A 27424-nucleotide genomic window follows, 5' to 3' on the forward strand; every position below is an offset into this window, starting at 1 on the left:
TCTGGGCTCTTGCCTGTGCTGCGGCCATTCTGTCCTGGCACAGTTGGTGTGCAATGTTGTCAGTGAATCTTGTGTCAGTGGCTGTGTGGAGACAGGGCTGCTAAATGGGAACTGTCATCAGAGGTCAGACCTCCTGGTGGCCTATCATCCTCTCTCAAGGTACTGCCCCCTCTGTCTGCTTTGCCACCATCTGACCAAAAGATCACAGTGAGACCATCCGGGGTCCCCGGTGGGTTATGGTAGTCTACCTTTCTCTTCTGTTTTGAGGAATAAGTCTGTAAAACTTGCCTAAACTCCCTCAAAGTAACAAAAACTGTGACTTAACCATTGCCAGAGCCACTGTGCACCTCGTTCCTTTAGTAGATAATTCTGGAATAAAAGTTTCTGACCTGTTACACTGAGATAGTTCAAACTCTTTAGTCCGATGATACTTACTAAAGCCTTTCTTTCCATTTTAAAAATTCTGTCGTTAGATTTCATAAAGTATAAAAAGAAAATGGCCCTTTCCTTCAAATGAGTTAAAGGCTATAGGACATACAGGCATTATTTCTAGAACCCTGTCATTTGGAGAGTGTTAATTTATCAGCCAAATACAAATAATCTCTAAGCCTCTTTACATATTCCTTCCCGTCAATTAATAAAGCTTCTAATGCTACTGAATTCTAGCATCAATTTGGGGGTTCTGTTTGGGCTTCATCTCACTGCTACATATTTATTTAGATTCACCTTTATATGTCTTACGTTCCTTGGATCATTGTGGGGGAAACTGCAGATGAATTCTTGTCCCTAGGAGAAAAGTCACGTGTTAAATTGCATTGTTTTGCCCAAACCTAGAGACTTGGATAGGGGTTAAATTCCCTCACATTTATTGTGGTGTTAGCCTGCTTCTAACACTTGCTGTCTATTTCATGCTCTCTGTCTATCATGCTTAATTTTGTTGTTCTGTCTCTCTCCAGCCTGTGCTATACTGATTGTGTTCTCAGTTCCTTAAAGAATGTTAACAGAGTACCTCCTTATTTCCTCATGAGTGTTGGTGGGGCTGCTATCTATAAGCTACCCTCAGATCATTCCAAGCTTTATTGGTATAATGTGGAATTTTAGTTTGCTGTATCTTTTTCTGGAATTTCTATGAGATGGACATTGAATCCACTGGCTTTATCCTCCATGACTTTCTCCCTCAACCCACACCCTCACTGTCCTTTGCTCCCCTCTCTATCTTCTTCCCCCTCCCCGCACCCATCTCTCATCTTTTTTTCCTTTTATATGGTAAGAAAAATTATCTAGTTGGTTTTTAAATTTACTTATTTGGTGAATTAATCACTGTTCACTTTGCAATTTAGTGTTTCTGTTGAGTTGTAAGTTTTTTTCAGTCAGTCGTACAATAATGACTTCCCTGCTCCCAGCCAAACTTTTTTTCCTCTCTATTATTCTTTTTTTAATCATTTGGAATGCATTCTTATTTTTCATTTAGGAATGAATACTTACGCGTATAGTTCTCTTTCAGTATCAGCTGAGGATTGGTTCCTCGACTCCTGAGGACACCAAAATCTGCAGATGCTGAAGTTCCTGATATCAAACAGCATAGTATCTGCATGTAACCTACACGCATCCTCTTGTATGCTTTAAACCATCTCTAGATCACTTATAATACTGAATATAATGTAAATGCTATGTAAATAGTTTCGGGTTCTTTGAGAGACAGGGTCTCACTCTGTCACCCAGGCGGGAGTACAATAGCTTAATGGTAATTCACTGCAGCCTTGAACTCCTGGGTTCAAGCAATCCTCCCACCTCAGGCTCCTGAGTAGCTGGGGCTACAGGCTCACCACCATGCCTGGCTAATTAAAAAAAATGTTTTTGTAGAGACGGGATCTTTCTGTGTTGCCTAGGCAGTCTTGAACTTCTGTACCAAGCCCCAACTTGGCCTCCCAATGTGCTTGGGGCTATAGGTGCGTGCCACCATGCCTGGTTAATTTTTAACTTTTTAGTAAAGATGGAGTCTTGGTGTGTGACTCAGGCTGGTCTTACACTCCTGGCCTGAAGCAATCTTTCCATCTCAGCTTCCCAAAGCAGTGGGATTACAGGCGTGAGCCACTGCACCTGGTTGTAAATAGCCATCATAGCATATTGTTTATTGAATAATAACAAGAGAAAAAATATCTGTGAGTATTTTCTAACTGCAGTTGGTTGAATCTATGGATGTGGAAGGCACAGATACAAAGGGCCAACCATATATATTTTTAAAGTTTTATTTTCTTATTTATAGTAATTGTTTTTAGTTGGGGACCATTTGCTAATTTATTTATTTTTTTTTTTTTGAGGCGGAGTCTCACTCTGTCGCCCGGATTGGAGTGCAGTGGCCGGATCTCAGCTCACTGCAAGCTCCGCCTTCCGGGTTTACGCCATTCTCCTGCCTCAGCCTCCCAAGTAGCTGGGACCACAGGCGCCCGCCACCTCGCCCGGCTAGTTTTTGTATTTTTAGTAGAGACGGGATTTCACCGTGTTAGCCAGGATGGTCTCGATCTCCTGACCTCGTGATCCACCCGTCTTGGCCTCCCAAAGTGCTGGGATTACAGGCTTGAGCCACCGCGCCTGGCCCCATTTGCTAATTTATTAATTTGGTCTCCCATTTTTGGGCTTCTGGTTTTTAAAAATCCCAGGGTAATTCATTTTTTGCCCTTATTAATAAATTAGTATCTGTATTTATGAATACCAGTAGCTTGTGTGGACACTATCAGCCTCAAAGCTTACTCCTGAATTTGCAGGGAGGGGTAGAAGCAGGTCTTTAATCTGAGCATCTTCCTAATGTTGGTCATCACTCTCCTAAGGGAAGCCCTTGACTTGGTTTTTTTTTGGTTACATAATATCTGTACATATTTATGATGCACGTGTGATAATTTATTTCAAGTATAGAATATGGAATGATCAAATCAGAGTACTTGGGGTATTCATCACCTTAAGTATTTATCAGTTTCTAAATGGGAACATTTCAAGTTCTCTCCTGTAGCTGCTTTGAAATATACATTGTCTTTACTGTATCACCCTACTCTGCTATCAGACATTAGAGCTTATTCCTTCTATCTAAGTGGATGTTTTCACCTCCTCACCAACCTCTGTTCATCCTCTGCCCCCTACTTTCCAGTACACTTGGCTGTTTTCTTTCCATGACCTAAGTTTCTCAATGGAGGTGGGAAAATATGGCAACTCTCTACCATCATAAAAATAGCTTGATTGAGTTATTGATTTTCATTACATACATACCTATTTAGTTTTAATTGTTTTGCTAATAACCTAAGTTTCCTTCATTAGATTTTTGATCCCTTTTCCTTGATTTTGTTTAGACATTTGTATGGAGGAGGAGGAAGAACATTCTGACAGAAATGCATCACGGAAGTCTCGTCCTGAGGTCATCACTTTCACAGAGGAGGAGACAGCCCAGTTAGCCAAGATCCGGCCTCAGGAGAGCGCCACGGTGTCAGAGAAGGTCCTGGTGCAGTCCGCGGCAGAAAAGGACCGCATCAGCGAGCTGAGGGACAAGCAGGCGGAGCTGCAGGACGAGCCCAAGCATGCCAACTGCTGCACATACTGCCCCAAGAGCTTCAAGAAGCCCAGCGACCTGGTGAGGTGAGGGCATGGCTACGCTGCGTGGGTTCTGCTCTGAAGACTGGAGGTGCAGGCAGCTGCTCCCTTGGTGACTTTCACTGCAGCAGGGCCATTAGTTTCTCAACCTGGTATCTCCTGAGTGATGGCAGCTTGCTTACTAGAGTGTATGGTTTTAAGCTTGAATTAGTTCTCTGTAGTAAGCTCGTTCAGAATATTAATTAGACAGTCTGTTTTCAGCTGTGCATGGTGGCTCACACCTGTAATCCCAGCACTTTGGGAGGCCGAGGCAGGAGGATCACCTGAGGTCGGGAGTTTGAGACCAGCCTGACCAACATGGAGAAACCCAGTCTCTACTAAAAAATATAAAATTAGCTGGGCGTAGTGGTGGGTGCCTGTAATCCCAGCTACTCAGGAGCCTGAGACAGGAGAATCACTTGAACCCGAGAGGTGGAGGTTGCAGTGAGCTGAGATCATGCCATTACACTCCAGCCTGGGCAACAAGGATGAAACTCCATCTCAAAAAAAAAAAAAAGAAAGTCTGTCTTCTCTGTAGATTGCTTATGCTTGTTTCTGTATGGTTGTCATAGTAGTAAACAATGAAAACAAATCTATCCATTGAGGAAGGCAGGGCTCTAAGGTTTGTGGACAGGCGGAGGAGCAGCAGGCACCCTCCCGCCTGATGCCTGCCAGTCAGTGTGAGGAGCGGGACACGGTCACGTGACAGGAGGGAGACTCGTTGGCAGTTGGCCAAATAGCAGTGGCTGATACATGAGATCGAGTTTAGCAGAACCATGAAGAATCTGGAAACCAAGACCCATGGTAAAGAACAGAAGGGGCTCTCAGAATGTCCTTCCTTTCTGAAGAAAGGAAGACCAAAGTATCAGCGTTCTCCTAAAGAATCAGAAGAGTTTCTGTATATAAGGGGGATGCTTATGTTTTGCTCTAGAAGATAGAACTAATTATTCAGCAATTTAGTAAAACAAACTGCAAAGATTTTAACATTGCAGGATGTTTCAGAAAACCAAAGGGGGGTGTGTTCCTTGTACTCTTTATTCTACAGAGGGCAGCAGCAGGTGCTGCAGGGAAAGGGTAGGTGGTTTCAAGGAACTGCTGGGTTGGCAGTGCCACCCTAATGAGCACACACCTTGACTGCTGGCCTTTGTGTTTTGACCACAGCAGGATGGCGGGGTATGTTCAGCTAGAGAGTGACAACAAGAGAGGTGACTGGTGAAGAAAGAGAGCCCAGGTCCCACTGGGTGGTGCAGCCAGAGGACCCTTGAATAGCAAGCTCTCGTTGAGCCATGTAGTAAAGTTCCAGGGTAGAATCTAAGTTGATGGTGTGATCTGAGGTTGGGAATAAGACATAGAAAGTTAAACTAAGGAGAGGAGGAGCTAAGGGGTTCTGATGGAAAACTTGGGATGTTTATAAGAAGGAGTCCAGTCTGGCCAGCAGTTGTATGTGGACTAGAGGAACTTGTGAACTAACCGATAGAGAGAGAGTTTTCCAGTAGGGGTTAGTGGTGGAGTCATAGATGAGAAAGTCAGGCCTGGCAAGGGTGTCATGTGGAGGTGTTGAGACAGCACTTTGTGACCTGCCTGTGGGTGGGGCGTGCCAGCCAATTAGCAGAGACAAGATGCCACCAAGGTGACATGAAGTGCTAAACGTGTCTCCATCGACTGTAGCTAAAGACCAGAAGAGAGTGGGACGTTCTTTTTTTTGAGACAGAGTCTCGCTCTGTCGCCCAGGCTGGAGTTCAGTGGTGTGATCTCGGCTCACTGCTAACTCCGAGAGCGGGACATTCTTAGAGCTGTGTTTTCTTCTTCTTGTCCTAGCCTTCGTTTTAAAAAAGTTCAAGGTTCAGACTCTGAGTGAGTAAATGTGATGATAAACAAAAAACGGTACTGAAGGGTGTCCTGTTCTCCAGAGATAACCACTGTTAACAGTTTTTTAATTTTTTTTTTTTTTTCAGAAATGTCTGGACATATACCAATGTTAAGTTGTACAATTCTGGTTTTTAAATTTTTACATATCAATGAATCATAGATATTTTTCTTTGTCAGTATCTATAAACCTATTTCATTCTTTTTAATGGCAATGCAGGGTTCTGTCGCATGGGCATACCAAATTAATTTTACCAGACCCCTCCTGACAAACACTGAATTTCTATATGTGATGACTGGCAGGGTGCTGCCGTGATTGTCTTCTGTGAGCCTGTATGCCTCTGATGGCTCAGTGAGGGTAGAGTCTGGCAAAGGCCACCAGAGGGCCTTGTGCCTCTGTCTTCCAGAGACTCCGAGTGCCTGTTTTACAGCTCCAGCCAACAGGATGTCATTTTCATCTGCTCTTCTTTGGTTCTAAGTGTGGTTGAACAGCTTTGCATATGTTTTTCGACTGTTTGTATTTCTTCTGTAAGCTCTCTGTGCATTGCCCACTTTTCTACTCTGATATTGTTTGGGATTTCCTGCTGATTTGTCAGAGTTCTTGGATTTTTTAAGGAAATTGTTTTCTTTCTTTTTTTCTTTTTTTGAGACAGTCTCACTTTGTCGCCCAGGCTGAAGTGCAGTGGCGTGATCAGGGCTCACTATAACCTCTGCCTCTTAGGTTCAAGCGATTCTCCTGTCTTAGCCTCCTGAGTAGCTGGGATTACAGGCGCCTGCCACCGCGGCCCGCTAATTTTTGTATTTTCAGTAGAGACGGGATTTTACCATGTTGGCCAGACTGGTCTCGAACTCCCTACCTCAGATGATCTGCCCGCCTCAACCTCCCACAGTGTCGCGATTACAGGTGTGAGCCACTGCTCCCCTCCCTACGGAAATTATCTCTATTATTATTTGTCTTGCAAATATTTTCGTTGTTATTTGGATTTGTTTATGGTATTTTTTGTTTGGAGTGAAGCTTAAAGTTTTTCTTGGCCAAACTTAATCAAAACGTAGTAACACCTAATTTTAATTTATATAGTTATAAATTTCAAGTCATGAAGTCGTTTGTCAATGCGTCTATAATTAACGCTTTTTGGATAGGCATGTTCGAATCCATACTGGAGAAAAGCCATACAAATGTGATGAATGTGGAAAGAGTTTTACTGTGAAATCCACTCTCGATTGCCATGTGAAGACTCACACAGGTAAGGAACACATTCCTATGTCATTGGTAGAGGTCTTAGGTAGCATTTCGTATGTTTTGTTCCTATGTATTTTGCATACATACTACTTTCCAAATCATAGAAAGCTTAAAAATGAAGCACCATGAAGAAAGTGATATGAAAGATTTTTTTACTCGTGACACAGGGAAAACTGTCCAAATGACACTAAGAAAAAAAAAGGATTCGGTCTCAAAAGTTGCATTTTTCTTAAAAATTGTCACGTACTCTTACTCATGCCTAAATAACTTTGTTAAAAAGATTACCTCTTAGTCTCATTTAAGCCAAAGAGATTTAGTATGTTGAGGTTTTGTAAAAACTGGCACTTAGCAAATCTGATGGCAGTTATCGTTTCATAATTATTTTTATGTGGGGGGAAAATCTTGCAAAGGGAGAAGTGAATGTCCAGTTTTCCTGGCCTTTTTCTCATCTTCATCTTGTCTGCGCCTTTGCTTCTGGAGTTCTGCATAGTGCATCCTAGCGGTGGTGAGGCCGGCTCTGCCTCTGCCCGCTTGGGAATCCTGTAGTCCTCCTGTGAGCTCTGTGGTCCTAGGCAAGGTTCTCCTCTCAGCCACAGGTTTCTCCTGCAGAAGATGGGACTAATAGTTGTACCTCCGTCTTTGGGAGTTCAGACATTTAAATAGCTTTAAATATTAAGACATTTAAATAGCTGGGAAAAGTGTTTGGCCTTTGGTAAATGCTCAGGAGTGGATTGGCCTGTGGTAAACGCACAGTGAATGCAGAGCTGTTGTTATAATGATTCATGGAATGATGATTATCAGACCAATTTATATTCTTCATTGTTGGTTATAAGCAAAATTCAACCAACAAGAACAAATGGACTTTCACACATTTACCTGACCCTGTGATTCTTTTCTGATGGGTTAATGTTTGGAGCTAGATAAACAGATCCCTGAACTTGTTTATATGACTGTCCTGTGTGCAGTTTTTCTGTTGTTTCTTTAGGCTCCCTGTATTTGTCTCTCTTGTGTAATGCAATGAACTTTTTGCGGATATGGAGGGCCCGGCCTCACTTACCTTTGCGCCCCCAGGCCTAGGGCATGGCCTGTCATGCAGCAGGTGCCCAGTGATATCCACGATGACTTGGTGCATGCTGCTTCATCATTTCCTTGGTTTTGGAGTTCAGCGTAGGCTACGTGGATAAGGACTAGAAATGGAAGTCTCTGGATAAATACCTTTTAGTGCCTCTTTCTCCATTCTGAAGTAGATGTGATTTCTGAGGAACCCAGGGTGGCATTGGGATAGTAGATTGCTCTAGTCCCTTTGTGGATCCTAGTGTGCGCCATGCTGAAAAATTAGCATTTGTTCCTGGACCAGTAAAGGGGAAAAGCCAGCCAGGAAGTTTTTCAGCTCCCAGAGGCTCTTGGAGGGCGGAGCCTATGCTCGTGGTGCTCTGAGCCTTCGTGGCCTTAGATATACCCAGTATCATGAACAGAGCCTCAGGAACTAGATACATGATACTAGACACACAGCTCTTTGACCCTAGAATAGAACTTTCCTTTGCACATTCTCCCAATGTGATGCCTACCTGTGCTGGCATTTTGGTTGCTCCTGTTTGGCAGAAGAGAAGATAGAGAGATGCTGAGATGTTAAAGTACCATTTGTAAAATTAAAGAAAAGTGACAGTAATTCAGAGCTGGGCTGTTAAGTCATACCACCCATTAGCTTCTGATAAATATAAATCAAATATTCCAATCAAGGTTCAGAATAACGCAGTGGTTTAGAAACACTATAAAGCTCAAAGGATTGTGAAAATGCTGAATTCAAGTTGTAAATAATATACTGTTAAATTCCTGCAACAATTGCCTGTGACATCCATAACATCTTATAGGTGAAAGGGATTCTCATTAAAGCACTTCCATCCACTGATTCAACGTATTTACATCCAGATTGACAGCTGAGTGGGGTGGGTGTGAGTGTCTCGGCTGCCATTGCCTCTGCTGATTCTTGGCTGGGCTTTTCTCAGGTCAGAAGCTCTTCAGCTGTCACGTCTGCAGCAACGCCTTCTCCACGAAGGGAAGTCTGAAGGTCCACATGCGTCTGCACACGGGAGCCAAGCCCTTCAAATGCCCGCACTGCGAGCTGCGTTTCCGTACCTCGGGTAGAAGGAAGACACACATGCAGTTTCATTATAAACCAGACCCAAAGAAGGCCAGAAAGCCTGTGACTCGAAGCTCGTCGGAAGGATTGCAGCCCGTAAACCTCCTCAACTCCTCCTCTACTGACCCTAATGTGTTTATCATGAACAACTCTGTTCTAACAGGACAGTTTGATCAGAATCTGCTGCAACCAGGACTGGTGGGCCAAGCTATTCTCCCTGCCTCCGTGTCAGGTAAACAGTGAGCCGGGGGAATGGGAACGGCACAGTGATTAAACTGTTCTGCGCTGCTTCTGTCTGTCCCCACAGTAGAAGAGACGTTGTTTACCGTAGCACCATGTTTCCCTTCTTTGAGCCTTTCCCTTATAAGGCATTCGGAAAAATGGGAATTCCATCTTGCAGACATCGCCCGTTTCCATTTCCCGTTCTGTCTTCCATGACAGCTGCTTTTTTACACTAAGCACTTTGTTTAGCTTTTGTTTTTAGTGGGTGTAAACTTGTTTTTACTCAGTTGGCATTCTCAAAAATTTAGGAGGGAGAAGTGTAATTTCTAAATACTCATTAGCATTGGTTTTGATACAGTGCAGTTTTCCATTTGTTCTTGGGTCACACAGTGCTTGAGAGGTGTGATGTTTTAGCTAGCTGTGTTGACTTGTGTACCTGCCAGTAAATGCAGCAGTTGTATTTGGCAGTCAGATGTCCTGTGTGCCCTTCTTTCTGTTTCTGTGACTCATGGCACCATTGCAGCCTGATCACCACTCAGTAGTAGTGGTTGTTTTGAACCTTCGGCTAATCAGTAGAATCTTTTTCAGCTACTTTTCTGATATATTTAAAGTGGGTAATATGAGTATCTATTTCACAGAGTTGTTCTGGGGTGATTAGACGGTGTATGTGTATATGGTAGAAATAGGTTTCTGGGGTGATTAGACAGTGTCTGTGAATGGTATAAAGTGTATCTGTTTCACAGAGTTGCTCTGGGATGATTATACAGTGTATGTGTGTATGGTATAAAGTAGGTTTCTGGGGTGATTACACAGTGTATGTGTATATGGTATAAAGGAGGTTTCTGGGGTGATTACACAGTGTATGTGTATATGGTGTAAAGTAGATTTCTGAGATGTTAGACAGTGTATGTGTGTATACGGTATAAAGTAGGTTTCTGGGGTGATTAGACAGTGTATGTATATATGGTATAAAGGAGGTTTCTGGGGTGATTACACAGTGTATGTGTTGTATATGGTGTAAAGTAGATTTCTGGGATGATTAGACAGTGTTTGTGTGTATACAGTATAAAGTAGGTTTCTGGGGTGATTAGACAGTGTATGTGTATATGGTATAAAGGAGGTTTCTGGGGTGATTAGACAGTATGTGTATATATGGTATAATGGGTGATTAGACAGTTTATGTGTGTATATTGTATAATGGATGATTAGACAGTGTATGTGTGTATATGGTAGAAAGTAGGTTTCTGGGATGATTAGACAGTGTGTGTATATAGTATAAAGGGTGATTAGACAGTGTGTGTGTATATGGTATAAAGGATGATTAGGCAGTGTATGTGTGTATATGGTATAAAGGGTGATTAGACTGTGTGTGTGTGTGTGTGTATATGGTATAAAGGGTGATTAGACAGTGTGTGTGTATATGGTATAAAGGGTGATTAGACAGTGTGTGTGTATATATGGTATAAAGAGTGATTAGTGTATGTGTGTATATGGTGTAAAGGGTGATTAGATAGTGTGTGTGTATGATATAAAGGGTAATTAGACAGTATGTGTGTATATGGTATAAAGGGTGATTAGACAGTGTGTGTGTATATGGTATAAAGGGTGATTAGACAGTGTGTGTGTATATGGTATAAAGGGTGATTAGACAGTGTGTGTTTATATGGTATAAAGGGTGATTAGACAGTGTATGTGTGTATATGGTATAAAGGGTAATTAGGCAGTGTGTGTGTATATGGTATAAAGCGTGATTAGACAGCATATGTGTGTATATGATATAAAGTAGGTGTTGGTATTCCACAACAAGATTGTATTGACATAATGTGTACAACTTATGTATTTAAAAATCCCTATGTAAAAAATGAATTACTTTAGTTTTAAGAAGCATTCACAATATTCGTTCATTCTCCCTTTCTCTTTCTCTGGCCAGCTGGGGGTGACCTGACTGTGTCTCTGACAGATGGGAGCCTGGCTACCCTAGAAGGCATCCAGTTACAGTTGGCTGCTAACTTGGTTGGACCAAATGTACAGATTTCTGGAATCGATGCTGCCAGCATTAATAACATTACGTTGCAGGTATGACACCTTCCATGGTCTCCTGTGCTGTAATTCTCTTGGCATCACACAGAAGCATGAAGTTTTCATTACAAGTACTTGTGCTGCTTTTCAGATAGATCCGAGCATTCTGCAGCAGACGCTACAGCAGGGCAACCTGTTGGCTCAGCAGCTCACGGGGGAGCCTGGCCTGGCCCCACAGAATGGCTCTCTCCAGACGTCGGACAGCACAGTCCCTGCCAATGTTGTCATCCAGCCCATCTCAGGCCTGTCCTTACAGCCCACAGTGACCTCTGCAAACCTGACCATAGGCCCACTGTCTGAGCAGGATTCAGTGCTGACCACTAACAGCAGTGGTAAGAGCCACTCACTTTTGCTTATTTTGACAGCTGGAGTTTCAGTTTCTTGCTTGCGATCACATATTTGATTTTAGGATGTTATGATGTCATTTTCTTCTCTTTGTAGAAGAATAAATCAAATGTCCTGAGAATAAAATAAGCTTTTCTTATAATTAATGATATGTGTTGTTTAGTATATGCTCTTAATTACTACTACCTTCATTTAATCCTGGCTTCATTTCATCGCAAGGCTTTCTTTTTAGATGAAGGAATTAGAGATGACTGATGCTTTGTTTTATATCTTTCTCTTATTGAAATATTTAATAACAGTTTAACTAAAATATTTTTAATATAAAAACAGGGGAAATTGATTTTTTTGAAGCTCAACTTTGTTTTGCTTTGTAATGACAATCAGGGACCCAAGACCTCACTCAAGTGATGACTTCGCAAGGTCTGGTGTCCCCCTCCGGCGGTCCGCACGAGATCACCTTGACCATCAACAACTCCAGCCTGAGCCAGGTCCTAGCACAGGCCGCTGGGCCCACTGCCACATCTTCCTCGGGGTCTCCACAGGAAATTACCCTGACTATCTCCGGTTAGTAAGTTATTATTTTAAACATCCTTTCACCCTGAAATTTAAGTACTGTATATCTTGCTATCTCTTTTCCTACAATACTCTGCTGTGCATAAAGCCTGTGCTCAATACGTATTTGTAATTTATGGGAGAAGTTGAAGTTTAGTGAAAATAATGTGTTCTAATTCAGATCTGGTACCAGAAATGAAAAATTATAATTTCTCATGTCATTTCCAGTTTGAGTACAGTCAGTTATTTAATTCATTCATTTATTGACTCATTTTTAGAGAATAAGTTATTTTTGTTTGGCAAAGAGCAGAAAGCATAGCTTTGTGGTTCTCACTCATGCTTCATGAAACTGGTATAAACTTTACATTACGGCGTTATAGATCCCCATGGCACTCTCTTTACCGTATGTCTTCAGAATTCTACTAGGATTATATAGAAAAATTGAAACATGGGAGAACATTGAAAAATAGATAAACGGGTAGGAAATACCCTTTGGCAGTAAAGCCCACCTAAAATTGGCAATCTAATTCTTTCCGCCAGTCACCAGGCTGACTCATTCCCTGTTTCAGGGCTATGCTGCTCATATTCTGACTTTTCTCCTTGTGTGCCTTCCTTGGTCCTTATGTATCATTAATTCCCATAGCGTGTTCAGATCTCAGTGAGCACTGAACATATTTTCCTGGTGTGCTTCGCTCACGTGACTCTGAACTATAAACTCTCTGTATTAACTAAGAGTCATTTGTTAATTCAACAACTTTTATAGCCCTTACTAAGTGCTAGATATTATTTTAGTAACTTCCACAGATATTAACTCATTCAATATTAATTTATTTAAGACTCGTAACCTGATGATGACGTTAACAAAGACATTTTGCTAGGAATCAACACAACCTCCGTGGAGATATGAGGTGACAGAGGGAAGCAGCCCCACTTCCCTGAAACACAGCTGTGGAGAAGGACAGCATTCTAGAGGGACTCAACCATGAAGGGCAGGATTTCTGCTGTTTCAGAGATATTTCTGCAGAAATTAATTTCAGAACTGAAAGAAAAGGTATTCATAAGAAAACCAGAAGCTTTCTTTTTCAGGAAGGTGTCTTTATTTCTTTTAATATATTAGTGAGAAATTTAAGGAACTATTTTTAGGAGCAGCTTTGCTTTTGAATGAAATGCAGTGGTTTTTAGATGCTGTTGGAAAGCGAAAATTAACGTTGAATTTTATATAATTCAGTAACCTTCTTCCTTTTAAAATTACATTTATATCTGAAGGAAAGCTGTTTGGTTGATCCAGTTAACTTTCTCGAATACACTTAGTATAAGAAGCATTGTGCCAGGTCCTATCAAAACCACATAGTGCATGGTTCTTGTTCAGAGTTAAGAAAATGTATTCTTCAGTTTGTGGATTGTGCCTCTGTTCTTCCTGTGTTTTATTATTGGCCATTTGGTTATTTTGTTAGTATATTTGGAAGTGTAGATGAATATAACTATTTTTTTAAGAATTTGGCTTCAGCTATTCTAGGAGAAGACCTTAAATGAATTAATGAAATAAGTTTGGTTTCCACTTTGGGCTTAAGATTGTTTTTTCTGACTTATTATGATGGATAATGAGAATTGACTATACAATTCTTTATCCCATTTTGAAAGGGCTGCAAAAAGCATTTAATTTACGGTAACCTGTTAAAAGCATCTAGATATTCCATAGAAATTTTCAAAGATTTCGTAGTATGTTCTTTTTTCCATTAACACATAGGAGTATAAATGCATACAAGTACTAGAGAATGCACGTATCACTTCAGCTAAGTTTTGCAGACTTTAGGCAGTTCATGAGTCCTAGCATTCAGAAGAAGGTTATACGTTGAGTAAAAGGCAAAGACAGTCCTTTGCCTCCCGGAATTACCCTGTCCAGATACAATGAAAGTCCTTGTACCTGATGTTTTCAAAAGCCCAGTTATTAATAAAAAGGTATATAAAATTTGGGAACCAAACAAGTGACACCTGCGTACTTTGGAGGTTCATCCCCGGATCTTTTGAATATGGGGCTGCTCAGGTGATAATACATTTTCTACTTTTTAAAATTTTTGCCTGTACTCATGTTCATCATGCAGTTTCATTTCCTGTTTCTATTTCTTCAGCATGGCATGAGAATGTAGGTCACTATAAAGCAATCATAGTGCAGTATACTTTTGTCTTTTGAATCGTTTTCTCTCTGATTTTGTGTAGTTGTCTTGCCTACGCCTGTTTTGACAGCAGAATGTTTATAAAGTGTCTTCTCTTTACCAGGTCTTTCCAAGGCATTCAATTGGGTTTCCATTGGAATTCCAGCAGGTTTTATTCTCATATTCATTTCTAGTTGCCATACTATATAATTTCATTATATCATTACAGTAGCCGATAAAGCTAGCATTAGTGGGTTTTGAATCAAGCAAATGTGTTTTAGTAGGAATGTATTGCAGGCATGTTAGTGTGTACTTGAGAGCATTCAGAACACACAGGATAGGAACACAGCACACCGGAAACTGCAGCATCATGGGCTTGGCAAGCCTGCCCAGTGGAGGGCAGGGAGGGGAGATTCTGTTATTGCCTGGTGATGCCCCTCAGATCCTTTTAACGTGTTTTTGCTATACCTGGGCAGTGCACTACATTTGGAAATATTTTCTTTTTTTTTTTTTTGAGACGGAGTCTCGCTCTGCCGCCCAGGCTGGAGTGCAGTGGCCGTATCTCAGCTCACTACAAGCTCCGCCTCCTGGGTTTACGCCATTCTCCTGCCTCAGCCTCCCAAGTAGCTGGGACTACAGGCGCCCGCCACGTCGCCCGGCTAGTTTTTTGTATTTTTTAGTAGAGACGGGGTTTCACCGGGTTAGCCAGGATGGTCTCGATCTCCTGACCTCGTGATCCGCCCGTCTGGAAATATTTTCAATTCAATGACAGTTTTATTCAACAAAGTGTGTGATTTTTAGGGCCTAAATACTGAGTTAAAGTAGAACTCATAAGAAGTATTTTTAAAATACTTCACAGCTTAAAAAGTGTGAACAAATACTGTCATTTAGGGAAACGCATTTTTGTGGTTTCATTTTCGTTTTTCCATAAATTTTACTGAAATGAAAATGAAAGCTTTGAGGATACAACTATATGTTTAACACACTTGCCAATACGCATCTGAGAATGTTGTTTTCAGGTATCACAATATTAATTTCCATTTAGGTCAAGAAGTTATTCAACACAATTCTAAAGGAAATATTGAACTATTAATAAACGGGAGCATAAGATTGTTCTCACCTGAAATCAATAATCAGTCTACAGGTGCTACCCTAACAATAAGCAATGATCAGCTTCTCTCACAGAGTACAACATTGAACTCTTCAGGTACGCCGCACAAGAGTTAGCCAAGAGAGACGTTATAAGAGGTCGTAGCTGAAGAGCTCAGCCCACAGTAACTGAGGAGGTAAACTGTCCTATAGCACAACAGGTATGTCAGCATCATTCTTTGTCACATGGAGTACCATTCTGTAAGGATTAGTGACTTATGTCTAATTCTAGGATACAAAATTCTCTCTAATGTTATCAACCAATCGATAATGTTACTTTTTAAGTCATGAAAGTAAATAATTTTATTCAACTGTACAAAGCATCATATATTTATACAAGTTATCGTGTTAATAACTCCATGAACAAAGCTGTCCCTTTCTAACCCAGCATTGGAAGTCTCTTAGTCAGCTCATTACTTTTGCCCTCCAGTGAGAATTTCCTGACACCAGCTGAAAATAGAATAGAAAAATGGAAAGGAGGCAGCTTTCTAAGATTTTAAAGCATATAATTTTATGGAATATAAACATATTAGTATCGGCAAAAACTGCAATTACTTTTACACCAATGTAATAAATGAGCTCACATGAGATAAATGACAGTTTTGTAAGTAACCATTAACAGTTTAGGATAACATACCTATCTCGTTCTTTTCACCTCATAGAGATTGCATTCACTTCCTAGCCTTGTTATTTTCCAACTATGTATATCACTTTGTGAGGAAAAAAAACTAATCTTCAGATATGTTTGCACCCAAAAGCTAGTCCTTTTTTCATGCTTAATTCTTAATTGAAACGACCTCTTGTCCAGTAGTTCATTTATTCCATAAAAGATTATAGTGTCTGCTGTGTGGTAAGAATTGCGCGAAATCTGGGAATATAACTCTGGACAGGTCAGAGCTGGTCCTGTGTTCTGGATCTTAGAAACAAGTAGAGTGCAGACATTTTTGAAGAATCCACAAGTGACTGTAAAATTACAGCTGTAACCATATATAAAGGAGAGATGATGGTACAGAGAGCACATGTCACAGGGGGTGGCCCTGCGGCTTCTTTGAGGACGTCCTGGCTGAGCTGAGAGAGGGGCTTGGAGTGGGGCAGCTTTTCTCCCCATGCCAGCTGCTCGACTTTGCATGATCTGTGGTGGCCTTTAGCTGAAGCAAGGAGGTGTGAATATTTTAATGTGTGGAAGATCCAAAATATATGATGTATTGTTGAAGTTGCATAGCAAATGTTCTTCTCCTCACGTTTTCTAAACCTCATAGTTTGTGGATTTTAAAGGATCAGGCAGTATGTTCTTCTCATCTCTAGAATTCTAATCCTAGGCTGTGAGTTCATCATCTTTCCCCCACTGCCTGGTTCATGTTGCAATATGAAGACGTGCTGCTTGTGTGTGGGCCACCAGCGGTGGTCGCTCGTGGTGCAGGGCTCTGGGTGAGATGTCTGGATTCACGCCCTGCTCGCTGGCCTCACTGAGCAGGAAACTGGCTGTCAGCGGTGCAGCCTCGTGTCTTCTTGGAAACTCTGCTCCACATCCTTAGTGAGCCCCTGGCACATTGATGGAGAGACAAGTCAGGTTGTAGAGGTTTTGGTTTGAGTGGAGTGGCTTGTGCCTCTCGGTGATCCTGGATGTTGGCAGGTGCAGCAGATTGCTTGATTCAGAATTGGGGATGTTCTGACCAAAGGGAGAAGTTGGATGGAATGAGGGCGCATGCACTCCAGGGCTCTGCACTGGCTGCCTGCATTTCTTTAAACTCCTGCGATCTGGCTAGTTCCGTAGTAAGTGCTGTACCTATAAATTCACCTCCACAGACACATGTTGAAAGTGTCACACCAGCATCTCACATGCAGGTGAGGGTCCTCTCAGGGCAGGCGAGCTGTCCTCAGTCAGTGGGTGCAAGGCTCCCACATGTTACGCGGCCGGCATTTCTGTACAGACAGCAACATACCCACTTTGCTGATTTGCATTTTTAAAATTATTATTCTTTTAGACCTTTTTTTTTAAAGAGCCAGCTGAGGCTGGGCATGGTGGCTCAAGCCTATAATCCCAGCACTTTGGGAAGCCGAGGTGGGCGGATCACCTGAGATGAGGAGTTTGAGACCAGCATGGCTATCATGGTGAAACCCCGTCTCCACTAAAAATACAACAAATCAGCTGGGCGTGGTGGTGGGTGTCTGTAATCCCAGCTACTCAGGAGGCTGAGGCAGGAGAATTGCCTGAACCTGGGAGGTGGAGGTTGCAGTGAGCCGAGGTTGCTCCACTCCAGCCTGGGCGACAAGAGCGAAACTCCGTCTCAAGAAGAAAAAAAAGAGCCAGCTGAGAAAATCAATCTCTTCCTCTCTCACACTCTCCTCAGGCTACTTGAGCTTATATCCCACTTGCTAAATTAAAAAAAAATAAAAATAAAAAAGCTTTTCGAGGGATTGGGTGACATTATAAAATAAAAGATGAATGCATAATTAAAGAATATTTGTGTACTAATGTAATATCGGCTATTCTTAAATACAGGGTTAGTTTTATGTGATCAAGTAGGTAGTCTTATGTTCTTGAACACCTTTAGCATCTGTGAATAATCCTGGGTGTAGGAAGCCGTTCTTCATATATTGACCCACTCCATCCTCGATATTAAGCAGATGTTTTTAGAGTGGCTTACACATCCCATTGGTCCTAGTTACAATGATGTAGTGGATCTCACCTCTGTAATAGTACTTAGGAGATTGCCTCTTAGTGAGCAATATTTATCTAGAGTCATAGTTTTAGATCTAGCTTGAGGCTACACCGCTAATAACTGAAATTAAAATGACATTATTTTAAAATTAAACATGGCTCTTCTAAAGTAAACACTCAAATAAAAACCTCTAATGCCCATACCAAACTTATGTTGAGCATAATGAATATGTATGTGGCTATTATTATTTTTTGATTCTCTATGCAAGCAAGGTTTGGCTAAGACTCATCAGCTTCTAGGTTAACTCTGGCTGTTTCATCTTCATCGAAGGCATTGAAAGAAGTGTATCACCACTTAGGGATTTGTGAATAAATCCAAGTGAGACAATTACTCACAATTTCACATGCAGGATAAAAGCACATGCTTTTATTCCGATTTGTGATGCAGGAGTTGAAGACTGTTTCAGAGTTTCATCCCAGCAACATCCATTCCCAAATCTGACACAAAGAGTTTTTCTTAAAACATGTTCCCGTAGAATGTAAGTACTGTCTCAGAAGCAGATCGTAGTCTTGATAGAGGCTTGAGAAATTTAGCACAACTTTTTAAGGAATTCATCTCAAATGAGTATTATCTTTTTGTTCTTACCTTCGCCCACTTTTACATTTAAGATAATTTTGATGAATAAATTGAGTTCTGCTTTCAATGAAAGCAAAGACCAGTATTTGTTTTCTATTTATTTGTAAGGTTATTCTAGCCTTAGTTTCTTCTAGATTTAAGTATAATCACTTATTTTATTTTTAAATAGTTCAACAACTTAACATTTTCTATTTGCCAGTGTGTATTAAAACTGAAGAGGACATTCTTATCCTCGTAAGTTGCCCCTGTGAGTGACCTGGATGCTTGGGAACGAGGGGCTACCCCAATGCTTCTCTCTTGTTCTGTCGCCCCCACCTTCTCTCTTCCCACATTTCAGTTAATTGCAAGAAAAAACTGATATCATATCTTTTAAACTATTTTTAGAACCTTATAAAATTATGTTTTCTTAGAAGCTATGAGGCGATATCCCAAGAGATTTAAGACAATGTTGGGTTTGATGAGTGTATGATTTATTAATCTTTTTAACTTATTTTTGAGTCAGAATCATAAAGTCAGACTTGTATTGCTCTATACATGCTGGAGGAACAGTGATTTCAGAAAAATAAGTGAAGAATAAAAGTAAGAGTCTATAATCTTCACTTCAGTGTGGGATCTTCATTTTCGCGCTCAGAGTATTTAATTTGAATATAAAATTTTAGCTTTTAACAAGTAGATAGTTAAGAGCTACTTGTAGCTTGTAATTTAACTGCATGCTTAAGAAAATTTCAACTTTTTTCTGCTCTAGTCATGTGTTCTTTTCAATCATATTGAGGACAGTTGTACTGGAACTGGTATCATCCTCTTTGTGGAAAATCCGTTGAATTAGGACATTATTAAAGGTTCACTGAGTTGAAATATGAGCGTTGGCACTGTCTGAAGTTGTTTATTGTTTCATTGAACTTTGTGTCAGGTTTCACTTTAATCAAACACAAGGCTTCTGTATCTTTTTACATTTTTCATGCTTCACAGTCCCAGAATCTCTGATACCTTAATAATCACTAGAAAGTCAGGATTAGTTGACTGGTGGGAGTGGGGAGAAGATCTTTGATTCCTTTATTTCAGCAGTTGGGGTGAGGTTTGCATTTTTGCTGTGGGCTGGCTTCGCCTTGGCTCTAAGTGTGATCCTGGGCGAGATTCACAGGCACGTACCTCTCTTCCCTGTCCTCCCTCTGCAAGCTCACTGGCAGCTGCCACCTGCCCCCCTGCCCCAGCCTCTCCACAGTTTTGACCACTCATGTTAAAAACATACCCACAGGTTAGTGTGCAGTAAGGGTGTGTGGAGGGAATTTTAGGAGGACAGCTACTAGGTCGGCTGCTGTACTGGTCACTGGAACGCTTAGCGCATGCAGACATCCTCCACAAGGCCACACTCCTCGGGCTCCCGCCAGCACTCTGTGCGGACGCTGGAGCAGGCGGGAGGGTCTGACCTAGCTATCTGTGGAGCCCCGGCGGCTGCTTCAGCGCTCGAGCCTCCCAGCCTGCTAATGGTTCTACTGCTTTTGAAGGTTCCAGGTCTGTGCAGCACAGTGTGGGACCCCAGGAGTGTGGATCTGTGGAGGCATTGTATTTGGAGAACTCCAGCGACAAGTAAGTAACCTAGTTTTCCTGTTGGCCCCTGACTCCTAGGAGAGCGCTGGACTGATGTGACCCAAGTCACAGCAAAGTACTGACAGGAGCGTGTTTGTTTTGTTTTGAAACCTGGTTGGGAAATAGCTTTTTCTCCTTTGGTTGTCATCCGGCATCCTTAGCGCCTGGCACAGTGGCAGGCACAAGTGGATGAGGAATACACATTTTAGATGAATGGATGGCTCAACTGTCAGATAAAGTGAGTGTGCGTGTGTGTGCCTGTGTGTTTATCCTTTCAACGTTGTGTTCACTGGCGCCCACTACAGGACTTTGATAATCCCATACTGACCCCGTCTCATCTGTCAGCAAGGTGCATGAGTGTCTGTTTTGTAAAAGGAAAGACCTTTCTTTGCCAGGTACCTTCTTTTCTCTTAGCATCGGCTACAAGGGGGGATATTTCAGTTTTGTTGTCTTTTCCGAAGAAAATTAAGATGTCATGTAGGATAAATGAATATTTAAAGGATTTCATGAGGTTTATTTTGACCTCCTGTCTTTTAGAATAAGAGTCAGTAAGGGTGATGAAAGTGAGAAAATGAGCAGAGATGGTCAAATTTATCCTGTAAGCTTTGGAACTAGTTATTCGTCAGTGGATCATACTTGCTTCCTTTCTTCACCTGTCTCTTTAGTTGTGAATGGGGACAGTGCCCTGGAAATTGTTGTCTGAGTTTTCATTCTACAGTAGTAGCTGTGACTGGAACTGTGGGGTCACATTTTCACTCTTTGTTTACTGGTTTTTCTCTGTGTGTATTATAATTAAGAACCACAGTATATTCATGCGTAAAGATGTTTAAAAACTAAGAAAACCCTTATCCTAAAATTAGAATTGAAGACCCTGTGATTTCTTTGATGCAGCTTGGAGACCTCGGGCAGCATGAATGCTGCTTCCTGCAGGTGGGAGCATCACTTTCCCTGTGCCCTTACACCTGGACTTGTCTGGCCTTCCCATTGACCTGCTTACTTCGCCTCTTTTGTAGAACTTAACACTACAAGCGGAAGCCTTCCTTCAACAACACCGATGTCTCCATCGGCCATCTCGACTCAGAACCTGGTCATGTCCTCGTCGGGTGTGGGAGGTGACGCTAGTGTCACGCTGACGCTGGCCGATACTCAGGGTATGCTGTCTGGAGGCCTGGACACTGTCACACTCAACATCACCTCTCAGGCAAGTGCTCCTCAGAGAGGGATACAAAGGTCCTTTCAAAAAGTGGTCTTTGAAAACATTATTCATTGACTCCTTCCTAAATATATATTCTGAGCATTTTTTTTTTTCAAAATCGAAGTAGCTTTTTTTCTGATTAAAAAAGTAATACAGTAAATGTAAAAAGGGGAAAAAAGAAAATTCAGATAATATGGAAGAATGTAAAAAAATAAGGTAAAACATAAAACCCAAAGCTTTAATTCCACCACCAAATGGAACCACAGTTAACGTTTTATTGTATATATCCTTCTACACCTTTATATGAATGTATAAGGTACATATTTATAAATTTCTGCAGAAATAAGTTTGTGTACACATCATGTAGATGAAGTTTATTGAAGGGCATTATGTTGTATTCATGGTTTCAATAAGTAGCATGGAAATTTTCATGCCCTCAGTCACTGAGATTCTTACATGAATTCCTACCAGTAGAAGTGCTGTGCCAAAGGGGTGTACATTTTTACATGATTCCTTGAGCTAAGGTGCTGAAAAACCTTTCAGAGTTTAATTAGGAAAATCATAATGATACATTATGATTCGTTATAATGAAGATGAATTGCAACAAAGCTATGCCAGCATTTTGATAGTTGAAGACTAATTATAATAAGACTGTGTCAGAATTTTCATAGTTGACTGTAAAAAATCTATTCTTAGTTGATGTAAATTGTGATTTCTATGTGTCTGTTCCTGGCTGTAATAGAAGCAAAATACGCAGCAGAATTAGAAAGCTGAGGCTGGACACAGGTGGCTCGTGCCTGTAATCCCAGCACTTTGGAAGGCTGAGGTGGGAGGATTCCTTGAGCCCAGGAGTTTGAGACCAGTCATGGCAACATGGCAAAACTCTGTCTTTACAAAAAATGAAAAATTGGGCCAGGCGCGGCAGTGCACACCCGTAGTACTAGGTACTCTGGAGGCTGGGGTGGGAGAATTGGGTGAGCCTGGGAGGTCGATGCTGCAGTGAGCCGTGATTGCACCACTGCACTCCAGCCTGGACGACAGAGTGAGACCTTCTCTCTCTCAAAACAAAAACTGAGGTTGTTTTCACCAAAATACATTCCTTGATTGTTCTGTCTCTGCTGTTTAGGCTCACCATACAAGTAAAACAGATTTTGGCATCTAGAGCAGGATTGGTCCTAATGCTATCACAGCCACTTGCTGGAGAAATGACCTCTCTAAGCTCTAGTGCCTTTCATTAGTGAAATAGCAGCATTTCCTCTGCATCGCTTCAGTGTTCAGTCAGTCTCCCTTGGTTGTGAGATACTCACATGTCGTTGGCAAATAGGCTTCGCCTAGGGCTCCTCACTGAGGACCCCTGCACAGCCACTACCCTCTTCTGAGGTGACCCAGGCACACCACACGCCAGGATTCCTGCTTGCTGTACACAGGGGCTCCCCTCTGGCTGACCTGCCTGTAGTCAAGCAGCCCTGCCTGGCCTGCGTCCTGCCCCCAGGGACCTGTCAGGCACCCCCTAACAGCCACATGTAGTGCTGGGAAACAGAGCGTGCATCTCACTCAGAGGCATTCCTCCTGAGCTGTGTGGAGAGCATGACTGCTTACGGAGTTTAACACACTCTCTTCACCTGCTCTTATGTACCATCAACTCCTGCTTGTCACATAATTAACCTTCTAAATATTAGCAATTCGTATCATGTTTTAAAATTGTGGTTGGAACAAAAGTAGTCAACTGGCTAGGTGTGGTGGCTCACACCTGTAATCCCAGCACCTTGGCAAGCCGAGGTGGGCTTGAGGTTAGGCGTTTGAGACCAGCCTGGCCAACATGGGGAAACTCCATCTCTACTAAAAATACAAAAATTAGCCGGGCATGGTGGCAGGCGCCTGTGATGTCAGCTACTTGGGAGACTGAGGCAAGAGAATCACTTGAACCTGGGAGGTAGAGATTGCTGTGAGCCGAAATCGCACCTCTGCACTCCAGCCTGGGCCACACAGTGAGACTCCATCTCAAAAACAAAAACAAATAAACAAAAGAAGTACCCATCCTAAGATGTAAATGACTGGGGTGTGCTTTCCTAGATGCAGGAAGCATGATGATTATGGTGGACCAGCCATGTCTCCTTCTTTCCTACCTGTGATCTTGGTTACTGTATCTCAGGGCCTAGTGAAGCCCCCTGAGGTCTGGGGCAGGCAGTGGGCGGGGGGAGGCTGGATGGGAGAGCACTTTTACTTATTTACCATTCAAGGAACACGCTTCAAATCCAGGTACAGGAGTCTGTACACTAACTCGGAATCCATTTGTCTTTCCCACCTTTTTATTTGCTGCTAAGATGTTTTTATATTTAAATGATGACTGTAAATATGACCTTACACTTCCTGTTGTCTTGCAAAGCCTTAAGGGCATAACGTGCATCAGACTACCCTAGCATTGCATTTGGGAACACGGTGACTGTCCTGTTATATGTGTGAGTCAGCTCCCAGGGTCCCTGGTGTGTTTCTTATTGTAATAGTAAAGAAGTAAAAATTATTTAAAATATAAATTTTAATTAGTTAAATGCCTTTGAATAACTTTTGGAGGGTGGGGATTGAGTTTGATGAGAAAAACCCAGAAAGGCATTTATATCAATGATTATGAGAGTGTATTTTCTGTTTGTTAAGTTTTATCACTTTGAGAATTATCCACTACAGTTGAAGTGAAAGTTCAGTAAGTAGTTCTCAGTATTTTCCAGGTTGTATTTTTAAAGTCTGCAGATATTTGCCAGGATGTCCCATGCCTTTTTTGTAGAACAGTCGGCCCCCAACTCCCAGGCTGTGGACTGGTACCTGTCCATGGTCTGTTAGCATCTGGCCGCACAGCAGGGGTGAGTGTGGGCCAGTGAGCATTACCGCCTGAGCTCCACCTCCTGTCAGATGAGCTGGGGCATTACATTCTCAAAGGAGCATGAATGCTATTGTGAACTGCACATGTGAGGGATCTAGGTTGTGTGATCCTTATGAGAATCTAGCTAATGCCTGATGAGGAACAGTTTCATCCTGAAACCATCTCCCAACACCCGCTACCTCAAATCCGTGGAAAACTTTTCTTCATGAAACCAGCCTGCCTGGTTCCAAAAAGGGTAGGGACTGCTGGTGGAGTGCACGTGGGCCACCCAGGAGCCTTGTGAGCGGGCAGGTGGTTCTCCAAGGAGGTTCTTCAAGAGGGCTGTAGAGTGAAGCCTTGGTGGCAGTGATGACCCTGGGATGTGCTGTGGCCCGTTTCTGGGCCTGCTGTCCTCACCAGCAGGCAACCCAGGCTCCCTGGCTCCACACCAGTCCCCTGGTGGGGTCACTGTCTCATTTAGGATGCTGCTTTTGGGACAGAAGTCCTGTGGGTCCCTAGCGCCTCAGGACAGACTCCATCAGCTGCCCCTCTGGCTCCTGCCTGGCCCCTGCCACGCCACGTGGACTCGGGCTTTGCCTGCTGAGCTGCCAGAAGTACCTCGTGTGCCATGCCCTGTCCCTCCCACCCACTGCGCAGGTGGCTCCTGTGCCTGGCATCCAGGGTGGGCCTGCAGCCACACACCCTGCCGTAGTGCTTCCCTGCCGCCCTCCTCAGCCCTTCCACTCTGGCCTGAGGACATGGGAGCAGGAGACTTTGTGAGCAGCAGAAGCCGGGTGGGTCTTCTGGAACTCGTGTCTAGCCAGATACGTTAGTGTTTCTATTAAGCTTTGGTGGGTTAAGTTCATTTTATATGTTCTTTTCTGTACTTCATATGCAAAATTCGTAAACCAAATTGATTAATTAGCATACATTGTCCAATAAGTAATTTTAAAATATCCAGTAGAAATTGTGTAGCTTTATTTGAATCTTTTTTCTGTTAGCTGGCAAACTTAGACTTAGGCTGATTTAATACTCTGAAAACTTGCAAAAACCAGATGAAACCTTTCTTAGCTTTATGAATGGGTATTTTTCTAAACATAATGAATCCTTGTAGCAACAAAACCACCTTTTTATTGTCAAGAGATTAATGAACCTATAAGAAAATGTCTGTAAATATGTAAATTATTATGATTGTTTATGATAATAAAAATTTGACCTGAAAATTAGAAGGTGGTCAAGAAAAATTAACCAGTGTCTAATGATGGTTGTTCATTTAAGAGTTATTCACTAGGGGATAAATGTCGAATGATTTAATATTAATTCCTTAAAATGACACATGCTCCTTGAATTTAATGAGGAAACGGACTAATAGCACGGGGAAGAGATCCAATGTGAAGAAATCAAATTGTTTAGCATTATTCCGCCCTGAACACTGCACTCTGTGCATGGAAAAATAAGAATCTCCCTAAAGGAACTGAAGGAAACAGTAATATAAATGTAGAAATTACTGTACATATTTAAAAGATAGGAAAGTCACATAAACTTGTTATGTATTATTTTTTATTTCTTTATAAAATCCATGAAAGAAAATGTTCCTAAAAACAAAGAAAGGTGGTCTTAGTTTACTTAAATAGTATTCTTAATTAATGGGCAAATGTGGCTGGGCGCAGTGGCTCACGCCTGTAATCCCAGGACTTTGGGAGGCCGAGGTGGGCGGATCATGAGGTCAGGAGATCGAGACCATCCTGGCTGACACAGTGAAACCCCGTCTCTACTAAAAATACAAAAAATTAGCCGGGCATGGTGGCAGGCGCCTGTGGTCACAGCTACTCGGGGGGCTGAGGCAGAAGAATAGCATGAACCCAGGAGGTGGAGGTTGCAGTGAGCTGAGATTGCGCCACTGCACTCCAACCTGGGCAACAGACAGAGTGAGACTCTGTCTCAAAAAAAATAAAAATGGGCCGGGCGTGGTGGCTCAAGCCTGTAATCCCAGCACTTTGGGAGGCCGAGACGGGCGAATCACGAGGTCAGGAGATCGAGACCATCCTGGCTGACACAGTGAAACCCCGTCTCTACTAAAAAATACAAAAAACTAGCCGGGCGTGGTGGCGGGCGCCTGTAGTCCCAGCTACTCCAGAGGCTGAGGCAGGAGAATGGCGTAAACCCGGGAGGCGGAGCTTGCAGTGAGCTGAGATCCAGCCACTGCACTCCAGCCTGGGTGACAGAGCGAGACTCCGTCTCAAAAAAAATAAAAATAAAAATAAAAATAAAAAAATAAAAATGAAAAAAATAAAAGGGTAAATTTGAGTCCATAATAGTAAAAAGTTTGGAATGTGTATGTTTTTGTAAGTACATAATTAATCCTAATTTAAAACTTGGAAAGGGCCCAATTTTGGAAGAATATTGTGGGAGTAAATGATAATTTTAATTCAGAGAAAGTTAGCTAATTTTGAAATATGATTTTGATGTATTTGTTCCAAACTTTAGACTCTTTGGGGGGAGGAGGAGCAGGCCGCTGGTGGTTGTGTATCCTGCTTGGCCACTGAAGTCTTGACAGTTCTATCAGGAGGTGTAAACATGCAGGCAGAAAATCTATTCAAGACAGCAAAATGATTTTTAGTTCTTATTCTCAATACAAGAAGAAGTAATTTACTTATTCATGAGGGGAATTCTCTTTTATACTAATTCTTGTCATTTAAAAAAAAAACCTCTTATTATTACAGATAATTGGCCAGGTGCAAAACATTTAAAACTTTGTTTTTAAATATATAAATGTGGCTTTTTAAGTCTAAAATTTTGACTGTGGGGTGACCCAGAAATTGGCAAATCTTATTACAGACTCCTGATGGGAAAAGAGGCCGATTCTGAAGTAACAAGTTAGTTGTGAGTTTAACACCGAGAGTCATCTGGCCCATGCTGTTTAAAGCTTTCTTAATTTTGTGCCTTTCTTAGCCTTCATCCTCTACAAGTCATTCATATTTACTCTTGTAAATATCTTGGCATTTTTATTGAGGCACACTGTTTTGTTTTAAGTTTATTAAGAGTTGTGTATAGGCCAGTAAAATGCACTGCTAAGAAGAATATTTCTAATGAAATTATAGTACATGCGAGCAGGAACTGAGGTT

General features: G+C 41.9%; 1 protein-coding gene across 1 annotated transcript in view; it reads left to right on the forward strand.

Annotated features, from left to right (window-relative positions):
* Window positions 1-27424, forward strand: part of ZNF236 (zinc finger protein 236) — a 144408-nt gene that overhangs the window by 90313 nt on the left and 26671 nt on the right. Inside the window, exons 20-26 of the mRNA XM_011948932.1 lie at window positions 3342-3624; window positions 6625-6728; window positions 8731-9096; window positions 11017-11162; window positions 11257-11497; window positions 11895-12074; window positions 21264-21451. Of these exons, the coding sequence (XP_011804322.1) occupies window positions 3342-3624; window positions 6625-6728; window positions 8731-9096; window positions 11017-11162; window positions 11257-11497; window positions 11895-12074; window positions 21264-21451 (1508 nt within the window). The remainder of the gene's footprint in view (window positions 1-3341; window positions 3625-6624; window positions 6729-8730; window positions 9097-11016; window positions 11163-11256; window positions 11498-11894; window positions 12075-21263; window positions 21452-27424) is intronic.

This window comes from Colobus angolensis, unplaced genomic scaffold (assembly GCF_000951035.1).
Source record: "Colobus angolensis palliatus isolate OR3802 unplaced genomic scaffold, Cang.pa_1.0 Scaffold287, whole genome shotgun sequence".
NCBI lineage: Eukaryota > Metazoa > Chordata > Mammalia > Primates > Cercopithecidae > Colobus > Colobus angolensis.